The sequence below is a fragment of the Vollenhovia emeryi genome, unplaced genomic scaffold, assembly GCF_000949405.1.
Source record: "Vollenhovia emeryi isolate VEMERY1.0 unplaced genomic scaffold, V.emery_V1.0 DF939149.1, whole genome shotgun sequence".
NCBI lineage: Eukaryota > Metazoa > Arthropoda > Insecta > Hymenoptera > Formicidae > Vollenhovia > Vollenhovia emeryi.
The window spans coordinates 431,755-445,868 of NW_011967217.1; the positions used below are offsets into that span (position 1 = coordinate 431,755).

Genomic DNA, 14,114 nt, shown 5'->3' on the forward strand with positions numbered 1-14,114 from the left:
TGAGAGAGAGAGAGAGAGAGAGAGAGAGAGAGAGAGAGAGAGAGAGAGAGAGAGAGAGAGAATGTGTGAGAAAGAGAGAGATAGTGCGAGAGGACGGCCGCGGGGGCGGATAAGGGAACAGGGGATGGCTAGAGAGTTGAACGGATGGTAGGATGGCGGCGGAGGGCGAGCCTACCCCAACCTCTTCTCGACGAAGCGAGGCGCGTATAGTATCGACGATCTCTACTACTACTACGCGTACTACTCTCTGACGGTACTACCCTACGTCATCCCTCCTCCGTGTCCCTTATCCCTGCCTGCCTGCTTGCAATTCCCAGCAGCCGCCCTTAGCGTCTCCTCGCCCTCTCGCTCTCGGGCCACCGTCTGCGGGATATTTTTAAGGAAAATTGCCCGACCCTCGTGTCCTTCGTCCTTCTCACCCTCGTACCCCGCCCGCCCGTCTGCCCGTCTCGTCTCGTCTACCACTGCCGTCTCTTTCATCCTTTTCGCTTCCTCCCTTTTGCGGTGGTTCCTGCGCGCGACCCTTCTGCCGCGCCGATCCTTTTCTTCCGTCCACCCGGGAGCTCTCCGTCTGTTCTTCCTTCGAGCCTCGGGAGCTCTCGTCTCCTGGAAAATCCCCCTGTCGACCTCCTCATCCTTTCCTCCCCCGCGCTGATCGCCACCCCTCTCGAGTCCTCCATCCCCGAGGACCCGCTCGGGGAGCTTCTCGAAGAATTCCCGACATTCTGCTCCTCCGTGACTCCGTCCGTCGGATTATGAAATTGCGAGAAGGGATACTTCCGATCGCTGCGATCGATTTTCCTGTCAGGCTGCTGCAATCGCCCGTGCATCCCGGAACAAGAGAGAAGTTCCAACGAACCCACCCGAGCGGCCGCTAACATCTGACGCACACAGTGCGCATTGATCCTAACGTTATCCACCCCCAATTAGAGGCAAGATGGCCATGTGAAAATTATAAAACCTCATTTTAAATACTATCATCTCTGATCCGTGGTTTCTCTCGTGACCAATGTTCGTTGTGTTTCCTCCGGGTTGTCCTTCAGCCAAAATCCAGCGAGAGAATCAGAGACCAAGGTTCTCGGTTCACTGTTGTCCCGTCTCGCCTTTTTCTCGCTACTCGTCTTTCCTCTCTGGCCCGGCATAAAGCACGGGTATAAATGTCCGACTGAGAGGACTCCCTGTCTGTCTATTTATTATATTATATACGCTGGACAGGGCTTTCTCTCGTCGGACCCTTCACAGATCCGAACCACTCTCGCAAGGGCGCAGGTACGTCGGCTCGACTCCACTCTTTCTCTCTTCTCTCTTAATCTTCTTCTCTCATTTCCTTCGTCGCTCGTCTCTCTCTCTCTCTCTCTCTCTCTCTCTCTTCCTCGTTCTTCCGAGCCCTCTTTCTCGCTCCACCGCTCCCTATGCATTATTCAGGATATATAACGCACGGAGCCGTCCGTGACGGGCTAACTGGCGCACCGCCGGAAGTTAGGCAAATGAGCCCTGAGCGACCGTGGATCGTCGCGTTTCCACGGAAACCGCGTCCGCCGATTTTTCACGCCCTTTCCCGCCCAAAGTGGAAACATCCTGTGTTTTATCTCGCGACTTCCACGTCGTGCGGGTACCAGTTAGTCCTATGACTATTGGGATCCCGATTGGCTGGGAGGCGCAATGGATCCAATACTCTCGCGAAAATTCAGGTCTACCTACATTTGTTTCCGCATCGCGACGATATACGACGATCCGGTCGTTACACGATAATTATTATTTATGTATTTTTATGTAAAAACTCTATTAACGCTTTAGATCGGTATTCATAGTCTTGAATTTATCTAAAGATGCTGTACGGAACATTTCATTGCCTACGGAGTATCTAAAGATGATCTTGAGACAGGCTTGAATATACGATCTGACTATGAGTACTGGGCCTTAGAATTCGGAGATGGGACCGCGACAAAGGCTTTACTGCAAAGGCTAGATTTCGAGTGGACGATCGAGAGGTCTTGTTGTTTTACTGTTTTATTTTTTTTGTGGCGATGATACTAAAATTATAGTACTGCGTGACAAATGTAATTAATTTACAGCGCTAATCTGTGATCAAGTAGATTCGGCTACACAGCGCGATGTATCGACAACGCTTTTATATTCGATGCTTATTTTCTTTCGCTATCGTCGTCCCTATCTGGACGAGGATTGAATTTCACCGAACTCCCACGTCGAAAAGAATATCCATCTTTCTCTCCCTCTACCATGTCTCTCTCTCCCTCTCTCTCTCTCTCTCCCTCCGCGTCCGGGACAGGTATCTCGTTGATGCACTCAGGAAAAATAATACCGCGTCGTGCTTGCGTTTCGAATGCGAGTACATATAGGCTCACAAATATTGCTCCGGCTCAAATTTACTCAAATAGCATGCAAGTAATATCGCAGCTGCGAATGAGTAGACGCGTTTTCATCGAGCGACTGAAAATTCAGCGGAGATGCGAAGCTTACGCTTTTAACAAAAGGCAACCGATGAATCCAGGAAAATTGCGCGGGATCTACGTTTCTACATCACGTAGAGTGTTTCAGGCGTCACACGGATACTTTGCTTCTTTTCGTTTTTTTTTGGTCTATAGTCTCCCTGATTTTTTGTAGCCATCCACGATGGACTCTGTTCAAGAACTTTCTCAGGACCTACCCGATTTCTCCTCGTTTTTGCGGCCGTAAGCGTGTTGCGACTAGCGATCTTCGATGCACACTTCGACGCACGTCTCGCTGCCAGTCATCGCCCTCTTACTTTTTTTTTGTGTCTCCTTCGCACTGGTTATCGTCTAGAATACCTGCGTAAGAGGATACCACCGTCTCGTTTACTCGTGGTTCCCGTACAGTCCCGCGCTCTCTTCCTGGCCAAGTCGCGACTCGGTTGACTCGTCAATCTCTTTGACGACTTCTATCAATATTATCATATTTCGGAAGTAAGTTATGGACAAATAAATTAAATTAACGAATTTCCATGTACTAGAACACATTAATACGTCACGTGTGCGCCACTTATGTCTGATCCATAGTAGATTTTGCCAATGTTTAAAAATAATATAAATTATATTGCATTATTTCAACTGTGTTGCAGGTTACTTTATCAGTTGTAGGATAGAGCGGGGACAAAAGTGACAGCTCAAATATCTGCAGCTATAGGAGTAGACGCGCATGAGTGTGTTGGTTGACGAATGAAGCTGAACAAGCTACAACATGTCTCAGAACGCCTGCGGCCTGGGTATTGAGTGGGACGTGTGCAATAAACAAAATTTTTAAGGCCGTAAAATTATTTCTTTCGACAGTGTTAGACCAAAGTTAGAAAGACCGATAGGGGTACAAATGATGTATCAGTCTATGAACAAGCATGCGAAGATTTTATTTTGCTGTTGTTGTATGAGAATATGAATATTTTAGCCCGTTTCTGTTAATACAAGAGAAATTATCATCTTTCATTGAATAAACACTTTTGATTTTGATTATTTAAAACTGTTAGTATCGACCCCTCGTAGTGTTACAACCGACCCGGAGTCGGGAGCTATCGTAACATTTTCCCTCGTTTTCGTTTTTGTTTACTAATTCTTATTTGGTTTGCCACAAGATTCAAATACTATGATTTCCATAAAGTGAAATAATCACATTAACTTCGGGTATCAATGGTTTTTCTTTCACTGTAATAATTCTTCCGCAATTAAGTTCTAAAGTCGAACTCTACTTGATAAAATGACGCATACGTTACATAATTTTCAAGAAAATGTCATCTTTATGTAACAAAAGTAACTAGGAAAAGGAAGGGAGATGGCTCGGGAGAAAATGTGTCGAAACGTGAGCATTGGGCTTATTAGGCGTCCACGATATATCCGTACAAGAGCCCGGCAATATTAGAAGGTAAAAGAGAACCTCTCGATTACAGCGGCGATTATTCGATACGTGTCACCGATCTCGGCGATTAGAGAAGCGGACTACCGAAAATTTCCTTTTACTTGTAAGAGGCGGCGCACGCCGCGCGTCCTCGGTCAACGCGAGACGACACAAGGATTTCAGGATCGGAAAACGGGCCCCGCACCTGGGACCTGTCGGCCCCGTAGAACCGGTTCCGTCTGGATCTCATGTGACACGCGTTTTGCCTTTTCGGGATATCCAATGGAGCACGATTTTTAAATGTAGTCTGAATCTCATTAAAACCACGCTCGCGCGTTGTCGCGGTTGTGTTTCGGGAGAGAACGCAGTCGCAAACACGGGTCACGCGGTGGGGATGTGTTTAGACTCATTTCGATTGATTCGGTTGGAATCGGGCGTGAATTTATTATGCTTGGAGCGCATAATTATATTTTTAGCCGCATCGTACAGAGGACAGTCCCTTATTATGAGACAGGATCCTAATACGAGATAACGGAGTTTCTGCTAAATTAATAGGCATCATCTGTTGGTTCTACCACGAATTTATTGCCCTTGGAGGGAAATCTGTTTGGTGGAAAATTGATTGTCAGATCGTGTAATCGTTGCGAAAGAGATGTGTGATTGAATTTGGACGTTGAAAGCCTACTATCTCACGTTAGAATCCTATCTCATAATAGAGGACTTTCTTTTACACATGTCCATCGCAAACTCAGACCAATTACACAAGAAAAATCATAATTTTGTATCGATAATCGATTCTGCTATTAATTTGATATTGTTAGTTACATAATCTTTACATAGATTAATAGACGGAAATAATAATAATGAATTAGGTCAATATGTTGTAACGCGTTTCCATCTTATTTGTCGGTAATTTCCCCCAAAAATACCCTTGCCGCAGCTAAGAGACTAAATTCTTTGGATCACTGGATTGTCTTAATAATCTTTCTGTTATCGATTCCTCGGCTATTCTCAGCGTATCCGATATTACCCTTCAAAGGTTCGTTTCATTCAGTAATAACCACAAGATTCCGTTCAGGATCTGCATCTTTCATATTCATCGCAATGACCTTCGGCCCAATTATCCCTACTTGCGACGAGTAAGAGGTTGCATTACCTCGTGCTGAGAACAAATAGGCGCGGGGAGAAGCTTCGAATGGCGGAAGAACAGCTCGTCTTCATGTCTCAGTAAACACGGCGGAAGCTGTAAACGTTCACGCCTCAATCCGACCCTCTTAATTTCTGCTCGGCTGCCTTGGGCTCGATCAGAATTCCACCTTCGCAGAACGAGCGAAGATGCGCAACGCGAAGCGAGAGCGCACCGACGGTAATAGAAATCGAGGACTCTGACGAATCCCTGATAACACGGAGGACGGATTCGTACCGCTCAAGGTGAAGAGAGCGCGATTATCCAAGTTCAACGTCGGGACCCCGGCGGAGGAGGTCGACAGCCGCGACACTCGCGAGGTCAACGGCCAGATGGCTCAAGGTCAACGACCGAGTTACGTGGGGTGAACGACCACGTCGTTGCATCGCAAAATGTCAATGTCTGAATAGTCAAAGGTCAAGCCACGAGAGGAAGAGCGGGCGGGATATCGGGCAACTTTTACGACGGAGCTCGTGAACGATTCTAAACTACTTTGGACGATCCGAGGTCGTTTCTGTGTCTTTGTGAAATTGCCGCGAATAAAGGCGAAAGCAGCTTCGTTGTCGTCTACCGAGAGGTACGTATCTTCGGATCGCCGGACTAAACGACATTATCGGTGCAGCTATCCTGAGCGAGTGCAACCATTGTGATTGCAGTCTAGGTGTTTACACTTTTACTACTTGCTCTGAAAAGACTCCACGCAAAATGCAACTATAACAAAATATCATTGCTTGTTCGTTATAAATAAAACATAATTATTGCGTGAGATGTCTCGGTCGTAAAAAGAAAAATGTAATCGCCTAGGCAGCAAGACTGTTAAAACTGAATTCATCTTCGAGAACGGCTTTCTTTTCCCGTCAACTGTACAAACGTTATTCTCTGCGTCCGCAGGGATCAGGGGGAAGACGGACAGCTCATAATCCACAGACCGCGGGGTGACGCGGGATGATACCACCCCGGCTAATCCACATCCCGTCGGTTATGGTCAAGCGTGAATCCAGATCCGAGTGTCGGGAAGCGTCGCGGTCTGCTCGCGTTTTCCGGCCGTAAATTTCCACTTGGCGAACAAGAAACCATATATCCGAAGGAAAGAGGGAGCTGAACAAAATTCTGCTCCTTCGCTACTCTCGGAAATCTCAGGTGATCGCATCAAGATGGTAGCCGTTCCGCAACGTCAAGGTGAGACGCCGACATTGTGGTTTAACGGGACGGCGACGGCGACGTAGACGGGAGACGGAAAAGCGAATACGGAGGAGAGAGATGAAATTCGACGCGTGGAAACGCGAGCAGAGAACGAGGTTGAAGCGGAGCGAGCGAAACCGACCGGTGGAACGTTGCGGCGCTCAAAGACAAGCGAGCGCTTGGAAATTCAATATCGAGTCGATATTCACCGCGATCGGCAGTGGTGTCGTATTAGAAAGATCAGTGAAGGAGGAGAACGAGACGAGGAGACGACGACGGTATCGTCGTGGAACGTAGAGACGTAAGAAGGTCGGATATCCGCTTCGGGTTTAGCGGTAAGCACGAAGATTCTCACGTCGGGTCGACATTGATAACAAATTCCTCATTAGAGAGGATGGCGTTTGAAATCAAACAAGTCACATTTATACGCTTATATATACATATTCCTGTCACTCCTAGCTGGAGCCTAGGGCTTTTAGGAAATTCTGCCAGTTGTCTCTATCCTTCCGGCTTCCTTTCCTAATAGTTTTAGTAGTCGAGCAATGTCAGGCTGACGGGCGATTGGCCCATCGAGGTTTATACACTTTAAACATATTAATATCTTTAGCGTTAATATCTGGAACATACTGAAGCGATGTGAAGATTAATCGAGCAAACTCGCGTGAACGATCATTGCGAAAATTACGCGCATGCGACAAGAGAGATAGATCGAGGAGGATAAGAAGCTTGCGTAAGAAGACAAGTAGAATGTGAAGATAAAAGACACCTCGCGCGAACTGCTTACCTATCCGAAGAGGAAGGAAGAGAGAGAGGAAGAGAGAGAGAGGGGGGGGGGACGAGTGTACACGCATGAGCGATCGTTGAAGGCGAGATCTCGCGACCTCGGAAGCCGTGCGAGCGAACGAACGAACGAACGAACGAACGAAGAAGGATACGAAGATGGATCGAAACACGGAGGGTGGCGTCGAAGGAGCGTGTTAAGACGAGCCGAACGGAAAGACGGGACACGAAGAAGAGGACGGGAGGAAAACAACACGCGCCACCTCTTGGAGGTGGTACCGGAAGAACGGGGGAAGAACGACGGAGACGACTAGAGCGTGCAAAGACACGCTGGGACCAGAAGGAGGATGAGAAGGAGCAGGAGGAAGGAGGAGGGGCAGAGGGGGGAAGAGGAGGAAATAATAACGACCCCGACGACGTCGCAGTGCCGCAGAAAGGTTGACGACCCGACGCGGCAGGCGACGCCCTCCTTCCCCTCCTGCGCCGACACCCTCCGCAGCCGTCGGCACAACCCCTTCCGCGGCAGCTACTACCACCTCTCTCCGGGGCCACCGCCATCGGCCAACCGCCTAAACCACCCAGCCGCTCGACTACCCTTCCTGCCCTCGCGCGCCTTCCTCCACCTGGTCTACTGAAGCGCATGCATAGCGTACGTACGCGCCAGCAGCAGGACCACCCTCAACCCTCTCTCGCTCTTTCTCTCTCTCTCTCCCCCGCACTCTTCACCCCACGTGTCCCGGCCGTCGCTGCTACTACCACCGCTTCCTCCACCACTACCGTCAGCAGCAGCAGCAGCACCGCCACCACCACCATCACCACCACCACCACCACCACCACCGCCGGCGTTACCCTGCGACCGTCTGGCCAGGGTCGGGGTCATTGAACGTCTATAAAGATTTTGACTTCGCGCCGCCGCCGCCGCCGCCACTGCTGCGGATGCAGGAAGCGAGTTACGCCCTTTTATACGGAGTGTAACATAATTTGCCAGTCGGCCAGCAGAGGAGATGCGCCGGGACGATTCGCCGATATTAATAGATATTAATACCGCGAAACGGGAACCAATGTCAGTCTATTTTCGCAGGTAAAGGGATTCGTATCCGCGCGCGTAACGTGTGCCCAGAATTACACACACGTCTGTCATGGATCCGAGATATTGATACGACGGGGGCATTGTTCCCGATTTCAAGCGCTTCATCCGAAAGTTAACCGAAGAGTGGCGCATGACGCACGTACCTCGAGAATGAGACGAGTCTTCTTAGACTCGTCGTCATTTTACCCTCGTTGAAGCTGACACTTTTAAGTTGAAACATTATTTTAGATCGAGGTGTGTGAGTGGCTCGTACGGGATTCACAGGGAGTCGTGATATAATTCTGAACGAAGGGGATACTTTGGAAACTTAACTGAATATTTCACGGCGGGACACGCCCTCTTTTACGCGAGATATAACGCGACTTGATATCCCTCGGCAATAACGATAAAGATTAGATGTTTCATGCAATTTGTGCTATCAAGGCATACCTTCGATCGATCGTGGAGCACAGTTGATCGAACAAACTCGCATCATGAATACGAAAGCACGTCGATATTACTGGTCGCCGAAATTCTATTGCTGCTTGCCAATGAATGAAGATTGTTGAAATTAAATTTGCGGCTGTGCCAGAAAGTAAGAGACAAAAAATGATTCCTAGACTTATAAGATACTCATTTATTTGGTATTACGAGGAATCGTAGGAAGAAGACTCCGTCGAGAAAAGGCTATTTCATCCCATCTTAATCACCTTTGGACGACGCACTCTTCGGTCGATTTGCCAAATTTGGTTAATTACTGGACGACTAGAAACATTATGACGTTCTCGCTAAGAGGACATCGAGAGTTGGCCGAAAAATCCGCAGAATAGCAACAGACGGACGCCCCGTATAATGAATGAAACGAGACAGTCGAGTCGATTGAACGACAAGTGCTAAAGGTCTGACAAAACGATCCTCTTGTCAAGACGTTGGCGTAACAATTTGCAGAACGGATAATCCTCCCTTTCATCTCACTTGGCGCTATCGGGCGGGATTTCTTTCTCGTAGAACGGAGAAAGAAATAGGAGAAAGGGGGTTTCGGGACGGAGACGGATCGCCGGTCGCGGAGGATAGACGAGGGGTCTCCCGGCGCGAGACGAGAGACAAAGGAATTAGGGGGAGCGAGAGGAAAAATTTAAGTCGAGTCCGGAGAAAATTTTCGCCACATCTCCGCGGAGGGGGGGGGGAGGGAGAGGAGAAAAAGGGGTTGAGGGCAAGGGCGGGGAGGCGGATTGGCGGCGCGTCTTGCCAGGGTCAGAGGTCGTTGAACGTCGGTGAAGATTTCGACTCCCAGCGATGCTGTGTCCCGCGGTAAATAGGCGTGCGTGATTCCCACCCTCGCTCTACTCCTCGGGGCAACGTGTGTATGCGTACGCCAGGCCTGGCGGCGGCGAGAGGGAGGATGGGAGGGAAGGGTGGGAGTGAAGAAAGGTCAGAGATACGAGACACCCTCTTCCCTACGTACCCTTGTTCGCGTAATCCGTGCACGCTACGTGGATGCTATTACGAGGTCGGCGGGGTTGGGAGCCGGCTAAGCCGCGGAAAGAAGGCCTGGGGATCGCGTAGACCAAACGATGGAACTCGTCGATTCCGTCGAATTTTCGGATTGAAAAATTTCGAGATCTTCGGTTTTCGCCTCGCGAAAACATTTCATTGCAGTGCCGATATCGTTAGCTGCGAAATCTCGATACTCGGAAAAATAACGGCGGCGCGATCGCGCGAAATATTTCTATGAACCGAATACAAATTGACACGGCGATTAGCCGGCGATTAGTCAAGCAGGTAATGTACTCACTTTGCTGAAGTATCCGACGGTATGGCAGCCCTCGGAGTCGCCGATTGTCATGACGTAGAAAAGAAACGGCTCAACGTCGTAGTATAATGTTTTGTGATCCAGGAAGAATTTGGCCAGTAAGCAGAGATTCTGACAATACTGCTTGTATCGCTTGCCGTCCACTTCCCACACGCCTATCTTGTCCTTCCTGTGAAATAACACGCGATAATTTGGATGACTACCTTGAACAATTCAAATGGCAGACGTTACGTAACTTGAACAAAGAAAATCCGAAATATTGAAAGAATTAAAGAGAGAAATTGAAGCATTTAACGTTAATCTCTTTTAATCTGGATCCACTAATATTTCGCGGATACATTTGATCAAGAAATTATCTTGTTTTATTTTTACAAGTGCCCCACAACGTAAAATGCGAGCGTAAATAATAGAGGAAGAATACCTAATAGAACGTGTTTTACCTGTATACTTCGTGTCCCGGAGGATGTCTCCACAAACACTTCTCTCGATGTCTCCTCAAAACTTGACGGCTTTTCGCATACCTCAGGCAATACTCGCAAAGATAAAGCTTCGGAGCGCGACTATATTCTTCAGGATATGGACTTTGATACCAAACTTCCATTTCCCATTTCCCCATTTCCACGACTTTAGTGCCACCACCGTTTCTACCCTCTCCATCGTAATCCAATTCTTGCACCTCCTTTTCCTTAAATATAAAATAAGCACCGATGTTGATAGAAGAGCGCAGTAACACGCACTTGGGACACATTTAATCAAAAGTAAATTCAATAAAAATCAATTGAAGTTGTAAATATCAATGATTCACAGCCTAATAATATATTAACTGACAATGAGACGTAAATTAAATACTCACGACTTTTTCACTGGCTATCGCTTGGGCCTCCATAAACAGTTTCAAGTCATAATCAGGTGTGAGATTGTTGAGCCGAGGCTGCTTGTCCTTTTCGTTCCCCTGCAATTCACCGCCGCTATCGCTTTCATTACCATCGCCGGTATTACCCTTCCATTTGTTCCTCATCTCACGTACTTTAAGTTGGTAATTGCGTTGTTCGGTAGTTTGATGAACACCTTTGGGTTTCTTAGTTAGATTCATTATCGCCTTCTTGCGTTCCTCCTCTCGTTTTTTTCTCTCCTTATAAAACTCTCTGGAAAAGCCAATATTATTTTACGTTTGACATCGATACGCGCGGTGCCTTTCATGTAGTTCAACATCATTATTGAACAAATTGGAATCTGAACTGCAACTTACACGCAAGCTTGGGGCGTGGTATTGTGATACAGCGGACACGCTTCCAGAGTAAAGTGCGAGTCGAGTTTTCCAGAGAGATGACCCCGTGAATCGCAGGATGCAGCCAGTGGACATTCACGTTCCTTTGTGGCGCGCGCTCGGTTGTAAGACGCTTGATTTGTTCTACCACCTGTAGTATTGGCGGCACCGCTATTCTGCATTGATCTACTGGCTCCGGAGGATTGTCTGACGGCAGCGGACGGTCCAGCGCGTTTAACAGGCGATTTGCTCGTGCTCCTCTTGCTCTCGGCTACTCTCAACATATCGTACAAGTCAGTGCAATTTACAAACGTACTCGCGTATTATTGGTTCGCGAATGAGTCGATGGTGTACGCAGAATGTATTTATAAACGATGTTCTGTTAATATTGTAATACTCACTATATTTAATTGCCGATAATAGTCTTAAAATACACGTTGCTCGCTCGAGTTCTAACTGAGAAGTGAAGTGGACGGCGGTATAGAAGTTAGAACGACTTGGTGGCCGATCATAGCCGGTACAAATATTGTTCGTTTATTAACGTCGACGGGCTATAAGAGCACCGTTATAGATACACATTTTCGTTATACTTAATAAGTAGAAATACACGAGTAAAATAAACGTTGAATAAGATTTAACACTATTTTCCTACTTGAATGCGATTGCCATGTTGTACTGTTACCATGAGCAGGACTCAAGTAAAACAAACGTGTTTTGATGCAATTATTGCAGGGACTCGAAGAACTCGAATATTTGTAGAACAGGCGAATTTATAGAATGGATAGAAAAATAATCGAAAATAGTCAATATCATTTTGAATCGAATGAGATTTTCAGTTATAAAACTATCTTTTGTCCACACCTGTGTCAGATTCGGAATCGCTGTCTGCCTTCGCTTGCAGCTGAAGCAATTTACTTCCTTTGCGCGTTTGCAGCTTCCGCTTGCCCTTCGCCACCGTTTTCGAAGATGACGCTTCACGATCGTCCAGCTCTTTCTCACTCGCGGACGCGTCTCCATCGTTGTCGCTCTTTAGACCCTTAGCGCCTGTTCAGAAAGCCATATTCATGTTCTTCCTTCTTCTTTAATGTACAATATCGACGCATCGGTAAACTTAACAAACCTTGCCGTCTTGTGACTGCTTTTTGCGGTTTTACCGGGGCGACTGTCGCCGAAGGCCTCTTGGGCGGCACACTCGTCGCAGTGCTACTCGTCAGCGCGCTGGACTGCGTTTCCTTCTTTTTTGGTTGCGGCTGGGAACTGGTGACGCTTTCGGACGATTCCGAATCGGAGCTGCTGTCCGAGCTACCCGAGGACGCCGAGCCGCCAGAACTCTTTGAGCTCGCGGAACTGTCCGACTTCTGCGCTTGCACAGGTTTCGCGACTGCAGGAAGTAATACATAAAAAAAACAGTGCATAAAGTTATATTCGAATATCAAGACCTTTGCGATCGTTGATATATACATGGAATAGAATTCTTTACCGGGTCTGCTCGCTGCTATGGGTTTCTGCTTGGGGTCACTCAATTTTGCCTTAGCAGGTGGATTTTTGGAACATTTCGCAGAACTACCTGTCGGCTTCACCACGCTAACTTTCGCCGAAACCCCGCTGTCACTTTCGCTACTGTTTTCCGGACTGAATATACTCTTCTTCTTCAATTTCTTCTGGACCGGTTCCGTTGATTTCACGGATTTCTCGGGAGATTTGCTGTTGGCACCCGTGGAACCTTAACAGTTAATTTAATCTTGTCAATTATGTATATTGCTTTAGAGACATAAAATATAAAATATTTAAGCTGAATTACGAACTCACCCGAAAATTTGTTGGGCTTGGCATTGACAGGCTTTGAAACAGGTACAATTTTATGTTGTCCCAATGCGGGCACCGGTTTTGTGGGAGATCTCTGCGTCTTCACGACCGGCGCTACGGTAGCGGTAGCCTTCGGTTTAGCCGGCGGCTTCCTCTTTTGCGGCGACTTTGCCTTGATGGGCGACTCCTCGGACTCGGACGAGTACACGGACGGCCTGGACTTCGGCGGCTGCCTGTCCTTACTCTTATTCTCCAAAGGCGGCGCGGACGCCGTCTCGGCCTTGGACTTGACATGACGGGTGACCGGGAACGGCACCTTCTTCTTGGTCCTCTCTGCGTCGGACGCTTTCTGGCTGTTGGCGGAACTACTGGAGTTGTCCGAGTCGGACGAGCTGGACTCGCTGCCCGAGCTCGACGAGCTGCTCGACGAGGAGCCGGAGCTGCTCGTCGACGTGGACTCGGAACTGGTCGTCTGTAAAATAACATTACACTGTACGCGGGCATCTTGACGCGTACGTTGCGGGCGACTTCTCTTTCTCCTCAAGGCGAACAGACTGAAGAATCATAATTTTCACCCTGACGAGGATGACAACGACGAAAAACAAACGGATATCATCGCGACGGCGGCGAACGAAGGAAATACCCAGAAGTCCTTCGCCTGCCGTAACCTACAAATACACTTGCCTTCCGTTTAGGCGTCATCCTCGCGGTGCTACCTCTCGCTCAGCGGGTGGACATCACTGAACATCATCTCCGTCGGGATGCTTCCGTTCCGCGCGACCCTCTTGCCCTCAGGAATCGCCCGTCGCGCCCGCGTCGCGCTTAAAGGAAAACATTTTATTTACAAAGCACACACCGTAACGTGCACCGACGCTCCGCACCATCGGAACGTCGATCACGTGACGCGCTGGAGATGCGCGTCGAGCGGTGACGTCAGGACTGGTCGCGTTTTTCGCGCATGCGCGACAGCGACGTATCGGTAATACCAGTGTAAAGCCCGTATCAGACTACGGATTGGGATTGGGATTAGATTGAAATTTGACCAATCAGAGTAAAAGTTACTGAACTTGAGATTAGTAAACTTTACTGTGATTGGTTAAATTTCAATCTAATCCCAATCCCAATCCGTAGTCTGATACGGGCTTTA

At 48.1% G+C, this 14,114-nt stretch overlaps 1 protein-coding gene across 1 annotated transcript in view; it reads right to left on the bottom strand.

The window, feature by feature from the left end:
- Positions 1-13,890, bottom strand: part of LOC105565731 (histone acetyltransferase KAT7) — a 41,694-nt gene extending 27,804 nt beyond the window's left edge. Inside the window, exons 1-9 of the mRNA XM_012019159.1 lie at positions 13,652-13,890; positions 12,971-13,439; positions 12,642-12,884; positions 12,282-12,542; positions 12,023-12,205; positions 11,144-11,432; positions 10,748-11,039; positions 10,335-10,579; positions 9,877-10,063 (exon numbers count right to left, since the gene is read on the bottom strand). Of these exons, the coding sequence (XP_011874549.1) occupies positions 9,877-10,063; positions 10,335-10,579; positions 10,748-11,039; positions 11,144-11,432; positions 12,023-12,205; positions 12,282-12,542; positions 12,642-12,884; positions 12,971-13,439; positions 13,652-13,669 (2,187 nt within the window). The 5' untranslated portion in view covers positions 13,670-13,890. The remainder of the gene's footprint in view (positions 1-9,876; positions 10,064-10,334; positions 10,580-10,747; positions 11,040-11,143; positions 11,433-12,022; positions 12,206-12,281; positions 12,543-12,641; positions 12,885-12,970; positions 13,440-13,651) is intronic.
- Between the last annotated feature and the right edge of the window lie 224 nt (positions 13,891-14,114).